The sequence below is a fragment of the Cryptotermes secundus genome, unplaced genomic scaffold (genome assembly GCF_002891405.2).
Source record: "Cryptotermes secundus unplaced genomic scaffold, Csec_1.0 scaffold547, whole genome shotgun sequence".
In the NCBI taxonomy this organism is placed as follows: Eukaryota; Metazoa; Arthropoda; class Insecta; order Blattodea; family Kalotermitidae; genus Cryptotermes; species Cryptotermes secundus.
The window spans coordinates 347,447-366,766 of NW_019734361.1; the positions used below are offsets into that span (position 1 = coordinate 347,447).

At 42.5% G+C, this 19,320-nt stretch overlaps 1 protein-coding gene across 9 annotated transcripts in view; it reads left to right on the top strand.

The window, feature by feature from the left end:
• LOC111868871 overlaps positions 1-19,320 on the top strand; it is a 314,970-nt gene that overhangs the window by 196,508 nt on the left and 99,142 nt on the right. Inside the window, exon 1 of one of the 9 annotated variants that reach the window (XM_023859920.2) lies at positions 3,346-3,476. The exons of 6 other annotated variants lie outside the window; for them this stretch is intronic. Coding sequence is in view for 1 of the 3 variants with exons in the window: in XM_023859919.2 (XP_023715687.1) it covers positions 8,824-8,840 (17 nt within the window). In the remaining 2 variants the exon portion in view is untranslated. 2 more of the 9 variants (XM_023859921.2, XM_023859919.2) reach the window with 2 other exon arrangements.

Sequence of the window (19,320 nt, forward strand, 5' to 3'; positions counted from 1 at the left end):
AATAACCGTTTTAACTGCCACGAAAGAGATTTCTCTTCCGCTCTAGTGTCAGCTATGCCAGCGGAAATATATTCGGTTTTATCTGTGGAGGTGTGTGTAAGAACGTGTGCAGCAAGAGGTTCTGAATAGATCTCTCAAGCATGTTTCCCTACTGCAAAGATGTATTACTCCGTCATTACAGAACTGCATTACACGTGTCCGAAATCGTACCGACGCCATGGCTCCTCCAATTGTTCACATACAAACAACAAAGAATGTTATGTATTTGTTTACTAAATTTCGCATTTCATTAGTTATCGACATCAAATCGAAAAATACAATATTTCGCGTGGCCGCCATTTTTCAAATTATTTTCTTTACAATAGTTTCGTATTTTTCCGAGATCCTAAAGTATACTAAGTGGCGCTAGTGTTCTTCCCGCTTCAGAAATTCGCGCATCCGCCATGATGTTATTACTGATTTTAGGATTTTAAAAATTATGGGGCTATGTACTTGAAAAGTTGTCAAGTGGTTCATACGTTGGAATGAACACAAGCATAGCATGGAGAGTTTGTAAACCCGAACTGTATTCATTTTAAGGAAGGAAAGTGGGCGAACGAAGACATTGTTCCTAAATAAAATTCAGCATTGGAAGATCTTGGAGGTTTGTGAAGATCCATGTACTGTCTGTTAACAGGAAAAATGCTACATGTGAGTTGGGATATTCAGAGTTCGCGGTTCGAATTCCCGGCAAGTGTTTTATTGCATTTTAATTTATCATTTGATACAGGTTCAAGTAAAGAAGTGAATTGACGTCACCATGCTTGTGTTAAGGTAAATATCCCCCTTTGTCTAAGCACCAAGTCAAAACGACTTACCACGCATTTGAAATGTTTCCAGCAGGTAAGAGGTTAGTAGTCAGGTTCGTGCTGTGACCGCTTTATCCCTAGACACCCATTAGGCCAGTGAGGCCAGTAATTATGGTGGCGGCTGCTGGTGCTGCTTGAAAGCCGTTACTAGCTGAAGCTATGCCAAGAGGTAAAGTTGTCCCTGTGCGTAATTAATTAAGCACCACAACGTGAAGGTGTATCAAGGATCGGAGATATGGCTGCACCATTCTTGGCCTCGGCATTGGATGGGGACGTGAATGGTCAGTTTCACGCCCCGGCCGCTGTACACGGGGAACAGAGCCCCCTGTAAACAGTTAAAACTTGTCCCTGTGCTTAACTAATGAAGCACTCCGCCATGAAGGTGTATGGGGGAGTGGATGTATAGATCCATACTTTCTTGACCATGGCACTATCTTGAGGTAAGCGGTCAGCTTGACGCCCCGGCCGAATTACCCCGGCTACCCACTGGATAGAAGGTTTGGTAGACCCCAGAGCCGGTCTGGACGACGTGGAGAAGGGACAATTCTTGACCCTACTGGGACTCTAACTCCGGCCCCACAGTCGCCCAGCTCGTAGCCAGTTGCTGTACCGAATGCGCTATCCCGGTTCTTCCGATAGAGCTATCCCTGTAACGGGTCGTGAAGACCCATACGGCTGTGAGACGCCGAGGCTCCCACATTGTCTCTAGACAGTCGGCTCACAGTTGTTAGGGCTGTCAACCTTACGCTCCGGCCTAGTACTCATTTCTGTTAGAGGTTGAGGCAACCCCCAGGGCCATAGTGCGACTGGAAGGATTAGGTCAATTGAAAAAATCCACCCCATCGGGACTCGAACCCGCGACCTTTCGGCTTGTAGCATAGTGCCTCATCCAACTACACTACCGCGGGCCCTTTGTATAGGAGGCTTGGTGGGCCATAGAGCCGGTTTGGGATACTGTGAAGTTCATAGTAGAACTGTGCTTTTGCCGGGAATCGAGCCGAAGCCGTTGGAAGGCATGCCAGGACATGCTGCAGTTATGGCCGCACAAGACGTGACGCTCCGTGCCATTTAATTAAGTGGACCACAGTTGTGTTCAGAAGTTGCCAATGTTCTTGACCTTGAAACGTAATCGTGGCCGTGTACCAAATAGCAAGCAAACACTTCGGTGCCTTTCGTTAATTTACATTTAATTGGAGTTGCGCAGATGCAATCGCTCGAAATACGCGCTCCCATCGGTGAATATTATTTTATATTCGTGATTTATCTGGGGCACACGGTACCGCTGAGGCATTATGCTACAAGCCGGAAGGTCGCGGGTTCGATTCCCTATGAGGTCATTGGATTTTTTTTATTCACTTAAACCTTCCAGCCGCGCACTATGGCCCGGGTCGGCACAGCCTCTTAACCAGGAATCTTCCTGAGGTAAAGGGCGACCTGCGCGTAAGGCTGACCTCACCGCCGATTTTCTACAAAATGTGGGAACTTCGACGTCTCACAACCTTATGGGCCTCCACGGCTAGTTTCAAGGGCAGCTTTGTCTTTTATCTTGTAATTTATTTAACCATGTTCTGAGTAGCTTATGGATAGCGCAGTCGGTTTAGCGACTGGCTACGGGCTGGACGACCGAGGGTCGGTGTTCGAGTCCTGGAAGAGTCAAGAATTTCTTCTTCTCCATGTTGTCCAGACCTGCTCTGGAGTCCACTCAACGTATCCAGTGGGTACCGGGGTATCTTTCCCTGGGGTAAAGCGGCCGGGGCGTGAATTGACCATTCACCTCCATCTAGTGCCGAGGTCAAAATGTGGACCTATACATCCACTCCCCCCACACGCCTTCATGGCGTAGTGCTTAATTAGTTGAGCACTTCGTACCAAATAGCGTCGAATTCTGGGGTGGTTAGTGAAAAATGAATTGGAAAGGCTGTGGAAGGAACGGGCCGTGACCAATTTGAGTTATTATCCCAAACATTTGATTGGAGGAGCCGAGGATATTCAGGATGTACGGTGTCCGGTTAACACGGGACCTCCAGAATTCGAAGCACCATTCTACCGAAACGTGAGGTCGGCGATAAATGTTAACTCTTACGATCTTCTCAGATGGACGCCACACACTTTGATGGATGGAGGCAGATGATCCCTATGAAAGGGGTAATGTTTACATTTGTGAGGAACTGACCTCTGTTCTTTGCACCTTATTTGCTTGTATATACAATTCGGCCCATCTGTACAAAGAAAAAATAAAAGCGTAAATAACAACATTCTCTTACATCGGAAGAAAGTAACGGATATCTTCCACAGCTCCGCACCACATCTAGACTTTCCGTGCGTCTGCTATCTTTTGTGAAGTTTCGTAGCTCAGACGCGCATGCGCACGCATCAACAAACAGCTGCTGCAGGTGGAGTGGAGTAAAGTTTGCCTGACATCACTTCCCATTGTAGCGTATGACGTCAGAGCCAGTTTTATCGCGGCGTAGAGAAAGGTTTATAGGTTCAGGCTTGGCAGTCTGTGCCCCGGGGGTAGAGACGCAGGAGGTGGGGTTCCCCCGGAGAGCCGTGCAAGTACGGAAGAACGTCTTACTTCATCGGTAAATTCTGATTCAATTGTGCGGCAGTAGTCGCATAATATGGCAAGTAAGAATTGCTGACATCTTTTTGTTTTCTTACATGTGAAGTACCAGAGTTGTGTAACTCTTGCACCGTATGGTAAGCTTTGCTTTCTAATTGTTCTGATACCTGTTTCCCGCAGTCTTTATTCCAGGCAAGTGATAGCCGGAAGTTGGTTTGCGGATGTTATTAAAATGTTAGTTTTGGATATGCGACTGATTATTTTTAAGTTAATACGGGTAACTTATAAGGCAGTGGTACCACCTGCTATAACTTTAAAAACACTGAATTTTGTTCACAGTGAATTCACGGATTTTATATGATTCTTAGCAGGGTGAACGCGGCAGCGCAAATGCTTGTGCTACAAGCCGGAAGGTCGCGTGCTGGATTTCCGAAGAGGTTATTGGATTTTTAAACCTTCCAACCGCTCTATGGCCGTGTGGTGGGCTCAGCCTCTAACATAAATGAGTAGAAGGAATCATCCTGCGGGTAAATGGCGGCCGGCGCATAAGGCTGACTACCTTATCGCCATCTGTGAGCCGATTGTCTAGAAAATGTGGGCACCTCGACGTCTTAAACCCAGTGGACAGGAATAGCTGTACTTTTTTTACTTTTATGATTCTTAGAATAAATAACAAGTATTTCAACAGAATAACCAGTTGGTCTTTATGTGTTTTCTTTTTTTTTTGGGAGGGGGGTGTAAAAAGAAGGGTAAAGCTGTCCCTGTAACAGGCCTTGAGAGTCCCATAGAGTTCTGAGACGTCGAGGCTCCCACATTTTCTAGACAATCTGCTCACAGATGACGGTGAGGTCAGCTTTACGTGATGGCCGGCAACTCATCACCCCCAGGAAATTTCCTGGTACTCATTTCTGTTAGCTGAGTCGACCGGACGGCCATAGAGCGGCTGGAAGGATTAGTTCAATTGAAAATTCAGTGATCTCTTACGGAATCCAACAGCGACCTCCCGGCTTGTAGCGTAGTGCGAGTTCGTGGTGTATAACAATTTTATACGATTGTAATAAATTTAATGTGAATTTGATTTTCTGTTACATATGTAGGCCCGTAGCCGATCAGAGTGGCCGCGTGGTTTTACGCATGAACTGTCTTCGCCCTGTCGAACACTGGAATCGTGGGTTCGATTCCCACCCAAGGCGTGCATGTCTGTCTGTGTTGTCCTTTGAAGGTAGCGGCTTTGCGACGGGCTGATCCCCCGTCCAAGTAGCTATACCAACTGTTTTTGGAAAGCGTTTCACGGATGCCCTATGCTTCAAAGTGGGAGCAACAGGAAAGATATACATATATGAGCCATGTCCAGCAAGGTGTTAAATGTAACGTACTGTCGCACGAAATGATCTAGGCTAGTTTAGAATTTAATTTATTTTTTGCTGGTTAAAAATCCCATCGGATGCTTTGCGAATGTAACAGTGCAATGTAAACAGTGGAGGAGGAGGAAGAAGAAGATGAAGAAGAAGAGGAGGAGGAGGAAGAAGAAGACAGGCGATGGCGTCATGTGGTGCTTCTAATCTGATCCGGTTTTTGTATTAGTGAATGTAATAATAGCATATGAATAAATTCTGAAACCGAAACATGTCCAGTGTAACGCCCTCGAAGCTGACAGTGAAATTGTCCAGTTTCTTGATAAGGTAAAAAGGTTTAGCTATCCCTGTAACAGACCCATAGGTTTGTGAGACGTCGAGGCTCCCACGCTTTCTCGATAATCTCACAGATAGCGGTGAGGTTGTCAGCCTTACACGCCGGCCGGGTTACGTCATAGGGTGATCGTGTGCCTGTTTCTTTTAAATGACCTCAGGGGTTTAGATCTGGCGTATTTGGTGGCCATGATTTGCCCTCAACGCGTCTGTTCCAGAACGGCGTGAACATTGCTGTCGTATTCAGCGCGGATGCACTCGTCTCTGTCGTAGCCATGCAGGAAGGAGACGAGCAGCTCAGCTGAACGTCGCACACGGCTGTAGGATACGAACACTGAACTCTCTGCGGGTGCAGTGGCTTAGAAACAGATTCTCATATGGCCGGGAAAGGGAATTCCACCGGAACGGAAGGGAGGAGCTCATTTGAGAAGAATTACTCGACATTCAGGATGGCCGGGTGCGAGAGTCATTTTCGGAAAGCGTATCTTTGCGCTCTTACATCGTCCGGTAGATGACTGGAGGGAAGGACTGTACTTCCTCCGTGCGAACAGATGTTTCGCGTTCATCACACGCACTTCTATTTCTTCAGACGGTGTGACAAGCCGGAAAGTAATGTGACCGATTGGTCTAAAACACAAACGGAAAATGTCAGATGGGAGTAAACCGGTTGTAATGGACGTAAATAGGTTTCCCATGTGTATCATTAGGTACGAGCACTGGTGCACTTCATGGCAGGCGCATGTTCACAGAGCAGTCAAAATGACAACCTTGCTTGAGGAGTGTACTAATGAAGAGCGCAGTTGTGCGTTTTTTTTTGGTGGGCAAAAGGACTCAGTGCAAAGGATATTAAAAAGAATGTTTACTGTTTACGGGTGAAAGTGTTTGGTGCCCAAAGCGGTTCACAACTGGGTCGATAAATTCTCTCAAGGACGCCCGACAAGGTGCGGAAGTGGCTGAGACAGCAGTCAAAAGACTGTAGGTCTCGACGCACAGGTAAACGATGGGCAATTGTCAGTGTCGTTGGAGGATATGTCGAGAAATGTTTATGGGGATTCGAATATCACGTGTTTTTAGTGCTATAATTATTTGTGGCCTCTTTACCGACCCTCCCGCTTATTACTGCAGCAGGCGAGTGTACTATGTTTCGGTTAGAAACAATATATGAATCATGGGCTAGGAGACTGTCTTGGCGCTGAACTCAGCGTTGGCCGCAGCTTGTAAACAGATCATCACGTACTTCCACGTTTTTGTGAGCCCTGTGTCCTTAACGTTCACAGTGAAATAATTACATAATCGCGACAAACAAACTGGCTGTTGTGTTCCCACATTGTTGCCCCTACACTACGAAACGTGTTAAACATGGTGTGCGTTATCTCGGTATTCTGACATCGCTATTAAAAACAGACGAAAAATTCCTTGGGTTTCTTCGGCAAGTGCGTTCAGGAAGTCAGAGATATTTCCATTCCGATCGACACTGAACAGCAAATTGAAACTGACTGTCGGCATGCATTATCTGTGAAACACAAATTCCTTGTCAAATTTATTTTCTTTCCAAAGGATGGTGCTGCTCTGTAACTTTTTCTCTCATTTCCACTTACCGCTTGAAATAACAGAATAATCCTGAAAGTAAAATTATTTGTAACCATGTTCAATCCTGTAGATTCTAAAGGGTTCTGACGAGGGTGGACGACACACAATTATTGGTTTTTCGGACTTTTTCCATTGTCCGGAATTCTAGGTACTAGAGGATACTGTAGGCAATAGAGGACACGACGTTTCGGAAACTGGATTTGTTTCCGTCTTCAGATGAGAAAGGGCACTACTCAGCCCTCTTAGAAAGAGCTAATCTCAATCACTAGACAACTCCTGTCAGATTTACCCAGATATTTCAACATATAGGACTTAGGCTAGTTCAGTGGGAGATAACAAGAAACCATAAAATAAAAATTGTGATAGAGCACGCACATGCGTGGAACTAGGATAGAGAAGGAGGTAGAAATTCGTGGTAGAAATCGAGCTGACAAAAAAAAAAAACAAGTGCATGAGCACCAGTGCGAAGAAATAGAGAAAAAATTGTGAAGACATGTAATATCTATCACAAGTGCCATCTGTGGAGTAACCTGAACATTTGAGACTGAAACCTTGTGGAAACGCATGAAGAGTTTGTCACGTCATACAGATCTTCTCTGAGATAGAAACCTCACTGCTGATAGGAGAAATGTCCAAGCTGGGTTGGCTGATTGGACTGGATAAGCATGCCACATGGGCCGATTCCTTATACAGTGCGTACAATCNTCCCTGTTCACGGAGCCGCACGGCTAGAGGTCTACCTGTTTCCCCAATATAACTTATGCCACACTCACAGGGAATACTGTAGACGCACTGTGCCGTCTGTTACATGTCTCTTTCCGGCCTAGTTCTCGTGAGTGAACTCCTTGAACTTCTCAGAAACACCCTTCACATATGGGATGTACAGAGAGCGTAAGGACTTTTGCTCTCTATTCGGACACCTGCTACCCTTGGAGTTAACGACCGAGTCAGTGAAACCTTGCGGATAACCGCTGAGCTGGAGATCACTTCTCAGACTGCAGATTTCTTTAACCTGGTATTGTCGTTCTTGGCATATGGTGGAAGCCCTGTTGTGCAGACTCTGAATCAAACCTCTTTTCACATGCGGCGGATGGTTAGAGTTGAGGTACCAGCCAGTGTGGGCGGGTTTCCTGTAGACTTTGGTGGCTAGTGGCGTCTCTACCCTGCTGACCAGCACACCAAGAAAGGAAATTGCACTGTCTGACTGTTTCCATGGTGAACTGGGTTGGATCTTACTGTTTTCCTGGTATGTTAAATATAATTGTTAATTCAACCGAAACAGTATTTTATTTGTTATCTATACGGAATTGCTCATGCCATAGTGACTTTGCTACCGACTGACGTTCGGGGAATCGGGGTTCAATTCGCAGCAGTGTCAAGACTTACTCCGGACCCCACCAAGCCATCTGTACAATTGGTACGAGGAGCTCTTTCTCCCCTGCGACGCGTGAAGCTTATCGCCATCTAATGCGGAGGCTGAGAATATGCGGAACTGTACCTCCCCTCTCCCATATGTTTTCATAGAGTAGTTCGTCAGTAAGCACAGGGAAAACTTTATCCTTCCTATACCCGTATGGAAACGTCTTTACATAGCAGACATTTGGTCCGTGACTATCAGGTTTCCAGAGCTTACTTTCTAAGGAATTTGCCACGAGCATAATCCAGAATATTTAGCCAATTTATAAGGAATATGAGGACCAAGTTTACGAAGGCCCTTCATCTACTTGAGTCAGGGGATTCCGTGGAACACGTGTAACGATATACCCCCAAAATAACGTTATCTGCTTTTAGTTTTATGGCCACAAGTTTTTTTTTTTTTTTTTTGTGGAGTGGAGGCATTTGTTCAGATATTACTTCTCGTGGACTGGCGATGTATCGTTTCAGTTATCGAAACATTTAAATGGCCAAGTCACAGTCGAATTATATGAGAAGATCATTCGAAATGCGTGATAGCTCTAGTTGCAAGAATATTGACAAAGGCCCAATGAATTAGTAGCGACCCGATTTCCACAATGAAGGTAATGGCCAACTCTCTTTGTCCAGAGAGGTAAAGTGAAAGGAAGTGAAATATCATGGTACCGGGTAGCGGGCTGGATCGAACTTCGGTCTAGCAAGAATTTGTCCTGTTATTGGCATGGTACTAAAAAGGAGGTAAGATAACGATACATATGTATGCTAGGAGCACGAATCTGTAGAGAATTGGTAAAACTATAGTGTAAGTATGCCGTGTTTAAAATGTCTGTAGGTATTGTGAAATGTTAACTTAGGAATGAATCGTAGGTTAGAAGTTACTAAAATTGGATATTTTTTGGTACAGATTCGGAATGTTTAAGTTAAGACAGTTGCAAATTCTGTTGAATTTGTGATAGAGATGCATGCATTTACATATTATATTTACATATTACACTTAAGCATAATTTTGTATTTCGTGCTTGTCACATACAAATTCCAGACAAGAAAGTGTTGCATGAAGTGTCTTAATATTTCGTTACTGTATGATTTGAAACTGGCTAATACCGAACGGAAAATAACATTTTATGGTTAGAAGTTCAGACCATGATTGTCAAAATAATTATTTATATTGTAGTTTTGTTGCTTGTGGACTTCTGAAGCTGAGTCATTTCTTGTATGCAGTAAGCATTGGTTTTTAGTTAATGATAATTGAGAAGTGGTTGCTCCTTGATTATGTTATGTGAACTACTGGAGGTGTATGTGACACGTTAGGATGATGAGCACTTCTTGCCCGGATGTGAGGGAATGTCATGAGAACTGCCTGAAGGAACATACCTATTACCAGGCCAGGATTTGAAACCTCCCTAAATATTAATATGATATACATGTTACAGTATTACATGATTATTAGCTGAAAAAGAATAATTATTACGTTCATAAAAATCTGCAGGAGGATTTAGAGGCAAGGCATTTGTTCGTTCGAGATAAATAAAGAACAACGGACAGAAAATAATTTGCAAATTGAGAAGAAGACAGTTCAGAGAATATTACTTAAGCACTATATGTTATTAATCATATTTTCTACTGATACAGTCAGTTCCTAAAAATAAAAATAATTTTTTGGAATGACTGTAACAAATCAAAACCTGATTCAGGAGGAAATTAAGAGGAGATTGAATTTGCGTTATGCTTGCTACCATTCAGTCCAGAACCTCTTGTCTTCTTGTCTGCTGTCTCTGATTATAAGGTAAGGGGGGAACATAGACTGAGGGTGTTTGAGAAGAGGGTGCTGAGGAGAATATTTCCACCAAAAAGAGATGAAGTGACAGAGGAGGTTGGAGAAAACTGCATAATGAAGTGCTTCATAACTTGTACTCTTCTCCAAGTATAATTAAAATGATAAAGTCAAGGAGGATGAGATGGGCAGGGCATGTAGCACGAATGGGGAGAAGAGGAATGCATATAGGATATTGGTGGGAAAGCCAGAAGGAAAGAGGCCATTAGGAAGACCAAGACGTGGGTGGGTGGGCAAGAGTAAAATGGATCTTAGAGAGATAGGTCGGGATGGTATTGATTGGATTGATCTGGCTCATGATAGGGACCAGTGGAGGGTTCTTGTGAACACGGTAATAAACCTTCAGGTTCCGTAAAATGCTGGGAAGTTCTTGAGTAGCTGCACAGTTTGCAGCTTCTCAAGAAGGGCTCAGCTCCGTGAGTGAGTTATAATGTGTTGATTTGTTCAACTACAGTATCACAGAAGATTACTGTTTTCTGACTTGTAATGCTGCTGTGTGTAGTTTGGTAGATGGGTTCCTCAGAAATGTTGACACTACAAAATTACACAGCGTCACATTTCCAGAAGAGAGTTTTTGGGAACCTTAAATCTCATACAGCAACATTGTCTGAACAGTGATGCAGAAAAGAACCTTGACAGAATGAGAACTGAGTAGTAGTGGGAATTTGCTTAGTATTCTCATGTTGTAATCCCGTGAAACTCTTGTTCAAACACTGTAATTTACTCCATGCTTAGGAAAACAACGAGTTGCATATTCTTGGAATGAAATGATTTCTGCAAATTAGTAATTGGCTGGTAGTACCTCAAGTTGACTGCAGTTAACTAACATCAACACATGCTCGTAATTATGAGGTTTGAAGTGTTAAAGTTGTAAAAACTGACGACCGACTGGGATATGACAATGCCATTGCGAAAAATATTCCTAACAGCTCAGTGCTGTTAGCTCTCAGTAGTTTTCATTCTTGTCACTGGATTTCAGAACATCAATATGCGTGCCATGGGGAGCATCTGCTCCCGAATCCAAAACTGAAATCTTAATTAAAAGGGCCAATTATTAATACCAGAAATTAAAATAATTTTTTAAATTATTGTTTTGTCCTGAATACTGTAGGGTGAACCGAAACTGATATGTACATTAGTAAGCAAATTTTCTGATGACTCCCCAAAATGAACCTGGTAGGTGCCCATGTCTGTTATTATTAATTAGCTGTTAAATTTCTTCTGTTACTGTTATTTGAGATAATCTTTTAAGTGGTACATTGCTTGCCTTGACACAAGACATGCACCTTTATAAAGGCTCAGTTTCTTAATAATATGCAAAAATTCAGTCCGTACCTCACAGGAAGCACATTTCATCTCTGCTTCAAAGACGAGGAGGTTAATTCTGTTTAAGGAAACAATTGTTATATTATGTTTAAGCATCCTGTTACATTCCACACTTCTATATGTATAATACAAACTCCATTGTAAATGCAACACTTTATTGTAGTTCTCGTCCCCCTTCTTTCACAGTACATGTTTTGGTCACAACCGGCCATCATCAGGTGTATTTCACTTCACGTAGCTGTCACGATGCACTCAATATTAACATTTAAGTTCCAGATTTCCAATTGTTCATTTTCTGTCGTCAATTGGCACCTGATATTCCAAAGCTCCCCTTGTCGATTTTGTCAGTTGTGTTTTATGAATATTCACATGTCGATTGGTTTACAATTTTAAAATCTCAATTTAGCTTTAATATTTAAAATTTAAATTTAGATTTAAAAACCAAAATCACAGAGATACCTGCTCTATGCTTATATGTGCTGCAGCGGCTACATCTTGCTTTCAGCACAGCTCGCGTGTTATTTTGTGCAGGTTCTCTGTGTGCGTGCCACTGCTTTTCTTTAATACATTTTAACAAACGTATTAAAGAAAAATAGTGGCACGCATGATGTGGGAACACGATGTTTTGGAAACTGGTTCTGTTGAGTGAATCTGAAGTGATTGAGGTTGGTTCTTTCTAAGGGCCCCAACAGAGTATCTCTCTCCTGCCTCACCTGAGGACAGAAATGTCCAGTTTCTGAAATGTTGTGTTCTCTAGTTTTTAGAATACCAGACAATGGACAAAGCCCAGAAAAATCCAGTAATTCTAAGTGTTACACACCATCATCAGAACCCATTAGAATTTGCATCTACAGTAAGTTTAACACTTAACATTGCAATAAAAAGAACAGCACTGCAGAATAGTAAAGAGGGACAAGTGTGCATTTAGGGTTGCCATATGCAAGGTCACACACAGTTTGGAATGAATAGCCCACCCCTGTCCCCTTCTTGTTTGTTTTTTAAATTTCAGAAAATTGTGTTACTTTGTTCATAAACTTGATATAATTTTTTTTTAATTTTATTGTTTTTAAACATTCTATAAAAGTTGTTGGCCCTTGCTGTTCCTGCTGTGGAACTGCATGTGTAAGGCCATACATGCAGAAAGAAGTATCATATTGTTCCTTGGCAGTACAGCTAGTTTTGTGTGAGGGCTAGCTATATTTTTACAAGTTTTGAACATTATCACTGGTGATCGTGCTTGGATCACATGGTTGCAAGATCTGCAGTACTGTGCAGAGAGTTACAGAGAGAGGCACCTATGCACCCCCCCCCTCTCTCTCTCTCTCTCTCTCACACACACACACACACACACACACACACACACACACACTCCCTCCCTCTCTCCCCCTCTCCACCCATGTGACCACAGGGATCAATGTCATTAAAACTGATGAATGTAATGACCTTTTCACTCATCATAAATGGACTGAATGAGTCGTGCAGTTTAACTCACTGATGGTTTTGTTGACATGCTTTTCATTTCTTGAAGAATTTTTGTAAGGTTCCTTGTTTGTTTGTGTGTTTTTTCTTTTGAAATTGAAGAACTAAGTTCCTCCACTTTGAATGTTCTCTGTGAAGTATTTCTGGAATGTGTTTGCTGCTGTTAAAACTTTTTTAACAACACAGTTTGAGATTTTCTAGATCAGAACTTATATCTCCCTATAAAAAGGTAAAACTGTCCCTGAAATAGGTCATGAGGCCCATAGAGTGGTGAAACATTTGAGGTTTCCACATTTTCTGGACCGTCGGCTCACAAATGGTGGTGAGGTTGTCAGCCTTACATGCCAGCCATCCTTTACCCCCAGGAAGATTCCTGGTAATCAGTTCTGTTAGAGGCTGAGTCGATACTAGGGCCTTAATGTGGCTGGAAGGATTGTCAGTTCAAGAATTCAATGACATCATTGGGAATTGATCCTGTAACTTTATGAATTTATGTTTTATTGGTTTATGCTATTAAAATTCATATGATTTAGTACCCTGAAGGATTATGTCTCAACCATTGTCTTATTCCTTCATTCTTGAACTGCCCTTTGTGCCACCTGGATGTTGTTTGTTGCTGTTGTGGTTCATTGTCTGGATGGAATGTCCTGTTCATCAGGACATTGTAATCAGTTTGGGATTTGAGGTTCCCCTCTTGCCTCTTTTGAGCACGGATTGTGGAAGGAAGTATTGTATTAACTTGCAGTATAATATCAGAGCTGTTCCACTGTCAATAGATCAAGAGGATGTATAGAATGAATGTAACACAGAACACTGTGTAATACTGAACAGTGTTTTACTGAGACATAGATATTGAAATTTAAACCTTCACTATCTCAGTAATGCATTGAAGTTGAGGATTGTAATATATATTTACAAATGATAACGATTTTTTTACATATAGATTTGTTAACATATTCATAATCTTCAGATGTGACCATTGTAGTATACAGTTTGTTGTGTGCCTGTGAGAACAGTCGTCTGTCTGCTATATCATCATGTGTTGGCATAGCGGATCATTCTATGTAGCTCACGATTAAGTGCAATTATAATTGTACTGGCAGTAATCTGAAAATATATAAAATCGCTTAATAGAAGGACACAGTTTTTTAATAATTTTTTATCTGTTAACTTCCTCTGTTTTATTTGTAAACATATTTTAAATTTGTCTCTTATTCTTTTTATTGCTAGTGGGGTGGGACTAAATCCCTTGTACTGCAGCCACTTCTGGCCAATTGTACCAGCCCCAGATGTTAGGTGAGTGTGATTGTGGAGCAATTGGTGGCATGAAGATCGGCAGGGGAAACCAAAGTACTCGGAGAAAACCTGCCTTAGAGCCACTTTGTCCACCACAAATCCCACTTGACCAGACCTGGGATCGAACCTGGGCCTCCACAATGGGAAGCCAGTGACTAACCGCTTGAGGTATGGCACGGCCTTAATCATATCACATTATTATACATATATTTATTGTATTCTGGTGGTTTAATGTATTAACTCGTGGTTTTCTCAAACTCTTGATCATGACTCCCCGGTGTGAAACCACTCTAAAGGGGGTCTCCTAATTCTCAGTGATTATTTACGAGTAAAATACAGTACCCGAAGCCAGCAAAACATATCTCAGATTTCTTTGTTAACTATATGGAAATATTATGTATTGTAGGCGTAGAGAGGATGTTAAACTATCTAGTTCCCATTATCACTATATTTGGGGTTGGGGGGGGGGGCATTATAAAATTACATTATCCAGTGGAACCTTGCTTAACGAGCATAATCCATTCCAGAATCTTACTCATAATGAGAAACACTCGTTTGGCGAAACAATTTTTCCCATATAAATTAATGTAAAATACAATAATGCATTCCATGCCGAAAAAAATACTCAAAAAATTTTATGTATAACGTTTATTCAAAGAAAATTATATATACATTGTTAAGGAGCGTGAATCATCTTCATCTTTTCTTCTATGCGGAATGAACCAACCTGGAATGCGAATTCGATTTGCAGAAAACAAAAAAATAATCGAAATAATTAGTTTATTATTTATGATACATATCTAATTCTTTTTTACTCGAACGCTGTCTAGACACATTTGTTTTTGCCGACGCTTCAAAATCTGGTGAAAATGCGACACAGCATTATCATTAAATAAATTTGTAGCGCGCATAGCCACTGCCTTATTAGGGTGATGCTTCTCAACGTACAATGCAACAGTTTCCCATGTTTTCAGCATTTCTCTTATTGCGCCAGAAGATTGTTGCTTTGCTGTTACCACCTCCACCTCCACCTCCTCCTCCTCCTCCTCTGACAGACTCTCCTCCACAACTTCTTGCTGTGAAACACAAAGCAACTCCAAATCGTGCAAATCGTTGATGTAGACTGATTGTATGTGCGTGCTAGATCAGTCACGCTCACACCTCGTTCTCGCTTTTCAATGATTTTACGTTTCATTTCTACGGTTATTTTTATTCTCTTATGGCTCTTTTTGCGGCTTTTTCTTCGGGACATTTTTGCAAGGGTTATTAAACTTTGCACAAAAAAATCACAAACAGTATGTCTGAACACAAGTTTGGAAAAATGTGTGATCACAAGCGACACTAAGATGCTAGCGGAACAAGTGCTAAACACAGACTGATGTAGCAAGCACACAATCTGGGACTTCCCCTCTCGTCACTCGTTATGCGAGTCATTTTTTTACAATTCGTTTTGCTCATTATGCGAATTACTCGTTATGAGAGGTGCTCGTTAAGCAAGGTTCCACTGTATTAAGGAATCACAAGTATCATGAACTCCTGCACTAATTACTTATTTTCTAATTTTTTTTATTAAGGAATGTGAAGCGGTTGGTGGAATGAGAATTGGCATTGGAAAATGGAGTACATGGAGTAAAACCTGTCCCAATACCACTTTGTCCACCACAAATCCTACATGATCTGATCTGCTATTAAACCTGGGCCACCATGATTGGAAGCCAGTGACTAACTCAGTTGTGGCAGGATCCAATTAGTTTTAAAAATGCAATGAATGAATGACTGTATGTATCGGGGTCGGCCTTCTTGGCCCTTGCACCTAGACCTCAGTGGTCCGTTGTGCTTCCCCTTTTTTAATTATTCCCTCAGGAACCCCACGCTTTGGATGAAGCGCAGGATTTTGGACTTGGGGCCGCCAAAATAGTCACTTGGTTCCATAAAGTACTGACCCAAGTGACGTAGTCTTAAATAAGCTAAAGCCTCACATTCACACAGGATGTGTGTGGCTGTTTCATTTTCTATCTGACACCTCTCACAAGTGGGACTATCACTTAGTGTCTTGTAAGTAGTCCTACCACCCATTGTAGCTGGTTCCTGTTGAGCTTCAACAGTTCCTTCGCTCTTTTAGCTGAAGGTCCACATATGAGTCTCTTTGCTTGCCTGAGTCCAGTTAAGGATTCCCAGTATTTCTTATGTTTTATGTTAGTCCAGTCCCTGATTGCCTGTTTGGCAACTCTTAGAGAGATGCCACAGGCTGGTTCAGGTCCTATGAACGGATGTTCAGCTCCAATTTTAGCTAATTGGTCTGCTGCTTCATTTCCAGCAATACCTTCATGCCCCGGCACCCATAACAGTTGTACCCTGTTATGTTTGGCCAGTTCCATGAGGGTTTGGTGGCAGTCCCAGACCAATTTTGAATTGATCTGGTGTTTGTCAAGCGCTTTAAGTACAGCTTGGCTGTCAGATAGAATGTAGATGTTCCTATTTCTATAGTTCCTATCTAAATTCTACATAATACATGCTTTAATGGCATATACTTCTGCCTGGAATACTGTCGTGTACTGTCCAAGGGTGAAACTAAGTTTCCGCCTTGTGCCATACCAGTACACACCAGCTCCAGTGCCCTTATTTGTCTTGGAACCATCTGTATACCAGATCAGTCCCCCTGTTCTATCGGGCCGAAACCTGTCTTCCCATTCATTCCTGTCAGGAAATCTGACTGTGAAGGGTTTTTCATATACATGTCTCAGTATCATTTTATCAGACCCCATTTGTAATATGGGTTCTTTTTTCATGTCCTGAGTCATGTCTGCATGGCCAAAACCATTGGATCTAGGTTTCCATTGTCCACTGCACTGGAGACGGTAAATTCCCGCCCTGGCCTCTGCATCCAACTGTACATGCAGTGGGGGGAGTCCAAGGAGTGTCTCCAGTGCAGCTGTTGGAGATGTTCGAAATGCTCCTTTGATGCCTAAGCAAGCCAACCTTTGCAGTTTGCTAAGTTCTGTCTTGCTAGTCTTGAATTTAACTCTGATCCACCATACTGTGGCACCATAAGTAATTATGGGTTTCACAACCGCAGTGTATATCCAATGTATAATGTGTGGCTGCAGTCCCTTAGTTTTACCAAACATGCTTCTGCATGTCCAAAAAGCCGTATAGTCTTTGTTAATGACTTTGTCCAGCTGCTTTTTCCATGTCAGTCCCTTGTCTAATTCTAGACCAAGGTACCTGACATCGCTGGAGAGCTGGATTGTCTTATTGAAGAGAGTCGGTTCCTTAAGACCCTTTAGTTCTCTTCCTAGTAAACGGTATAATTACCGTCTTATTGGGATTGATGGAAAGACCTGTTCTTTCACACCATCGTTGGCCATGTACAGAGCTGTTTGAATACGCTCTGATATGGTCGAAAGGAATTTTCCATTTATGAGGTTTGCTATGTCATCAGCATATCCTACTGTATAACACCCATCTTCATTAAGTTCCTACAGGAGATCGTCGACTACCAGACTCCACAGCAGAGGCGAAAGTACGCCTCCGTGCGGACATCCCCTAGACGTGGATGCCCCCAGGGTTTCGCCTGATAATGTAGCAGCTATGGTTCTGCTTTCCAGCATAGCATTGATCCATCTGCATATTGCAGGCTCTATGGCATGCCTTCCAGCAGCCTGTTTGATTATATCAAATGACGTTCTATCAAAAGCTTCCTCTGTATCAAGGAATGCTCCTAAGGCAATATCCTTGTGTTCAGTTGCCCTTTGTATGCATGGTACCACATTGTGTAGTGCACTTTCAGTAGATTTACCTATTTGGTAGGCATGTTGGTTTCGCTGTAGAGGATATGTCCTCAATATGTTCCTGATATGCCTATCCACTAGTTTCTCCATCTTTTTCAAAAGGAAAGATGACAGACTGATAGGACAATAAGCCTTAGCCTCGATGTAATCAGATTTCCTGGGCTTTGGAATAAACGTCACCTTAACTTGCCTCCAGGCTGTGGGGATGAAACCATATGCCATGCAGGCTCTATATATGCGGCATAGGTTTGGAACTAAAAGTTCTGCTCCATGTTGCAAAAGTGCTGGTACAATTCCATCCGTTCCCGCTGATTTAAATGGTCTAAAAGTGTTCAGTGCCCATCTTATTTTTGATTGATTAATTATGACTTTGGCCAGGTTCAAGTCTACCCTGTTCATCTTGCTTTGGCAAGTGTCTAGGTTCTGCTGACCCTGTCCATCATCCAAATTGTCAATCAGTTTTGAACCAGGAAAGTGAACTCTGAATAATTCATTCAGTGTTTCCCTTCCTGTTTGAGTATACTGTCCGTTAGGCAGCTTAATTGTGCTGACCTTATTGGTCGCCTGTTTTGCCATGATCCTCATGAGTCTGGCACCACCTGCTACATTGATCTCCTGGCAGTGTCTCCTCCATGAGGATTGCTTGGCTTTCTTTATTTCTTTCTTGTAACAGGCAAGAGCTTCCTTATAGGTGTCCCACTGCTCTGTTCTTTTAGCTGTATTGAACAGCCTTCTTGTTTTGATCCTAAGCCCACTCAGCTGTTTATTCCACCAAGGCATTCTCCTTGGTCCGCGAGTGGTCTTAACCAGACAATTCTGATTAAAGGATGAGATAATAGCCCGTTGCAACTGGTCAACGGACTGATGAGCATCCTTTATTGTGTGTATATTACATGAGATGGCCTCTAGAGTTACCTTTAGGTCGTCTTTGTAAGACTCCCAATTGGTTCTCTTAGGATTCCTATAAGTAGTTTGATCTACTGTGATCTTTCTTATTTTAAAGCATATATATCTGTGATCCGATAGGGACGGCTCATGAGATACATGCCAGTTGCTTACCAGGTTTCTTATGCTATTTGTCCCTAGTGCCAGATCAGTAACCTCCTTCCTATTGCAAACCCCAAAGGTAGGTTCGTTACCATGGTTTAGAATATTCAGGTTCGAACTCACCAGAAATTCCATAAGGCTCTCTCCCCTTGGGTTAGTGCGGGTGCTCCCCCACAAGATGTGGTGTGCGTTGGCATCACACCCAGTGATGAGTTGCTTCTTCCTGCTAAAGCAGTAGTCTATGATGTCCCTCATTTCCTTAGTTGGTGGTGGTTCATCTGAGTCGTATGGAAGGTAGACGGATGCAATAATCAGCTCCCTGCTGCCTCCTCGATACATGTATGTTATCCTTACCACTCTTGTATCCCTAGAACAGAGCTCCAGCAAAGGCAAGGCATTAACATGATTCCTGATATAAGCACAAGATCTTTCATTATTACTGGGT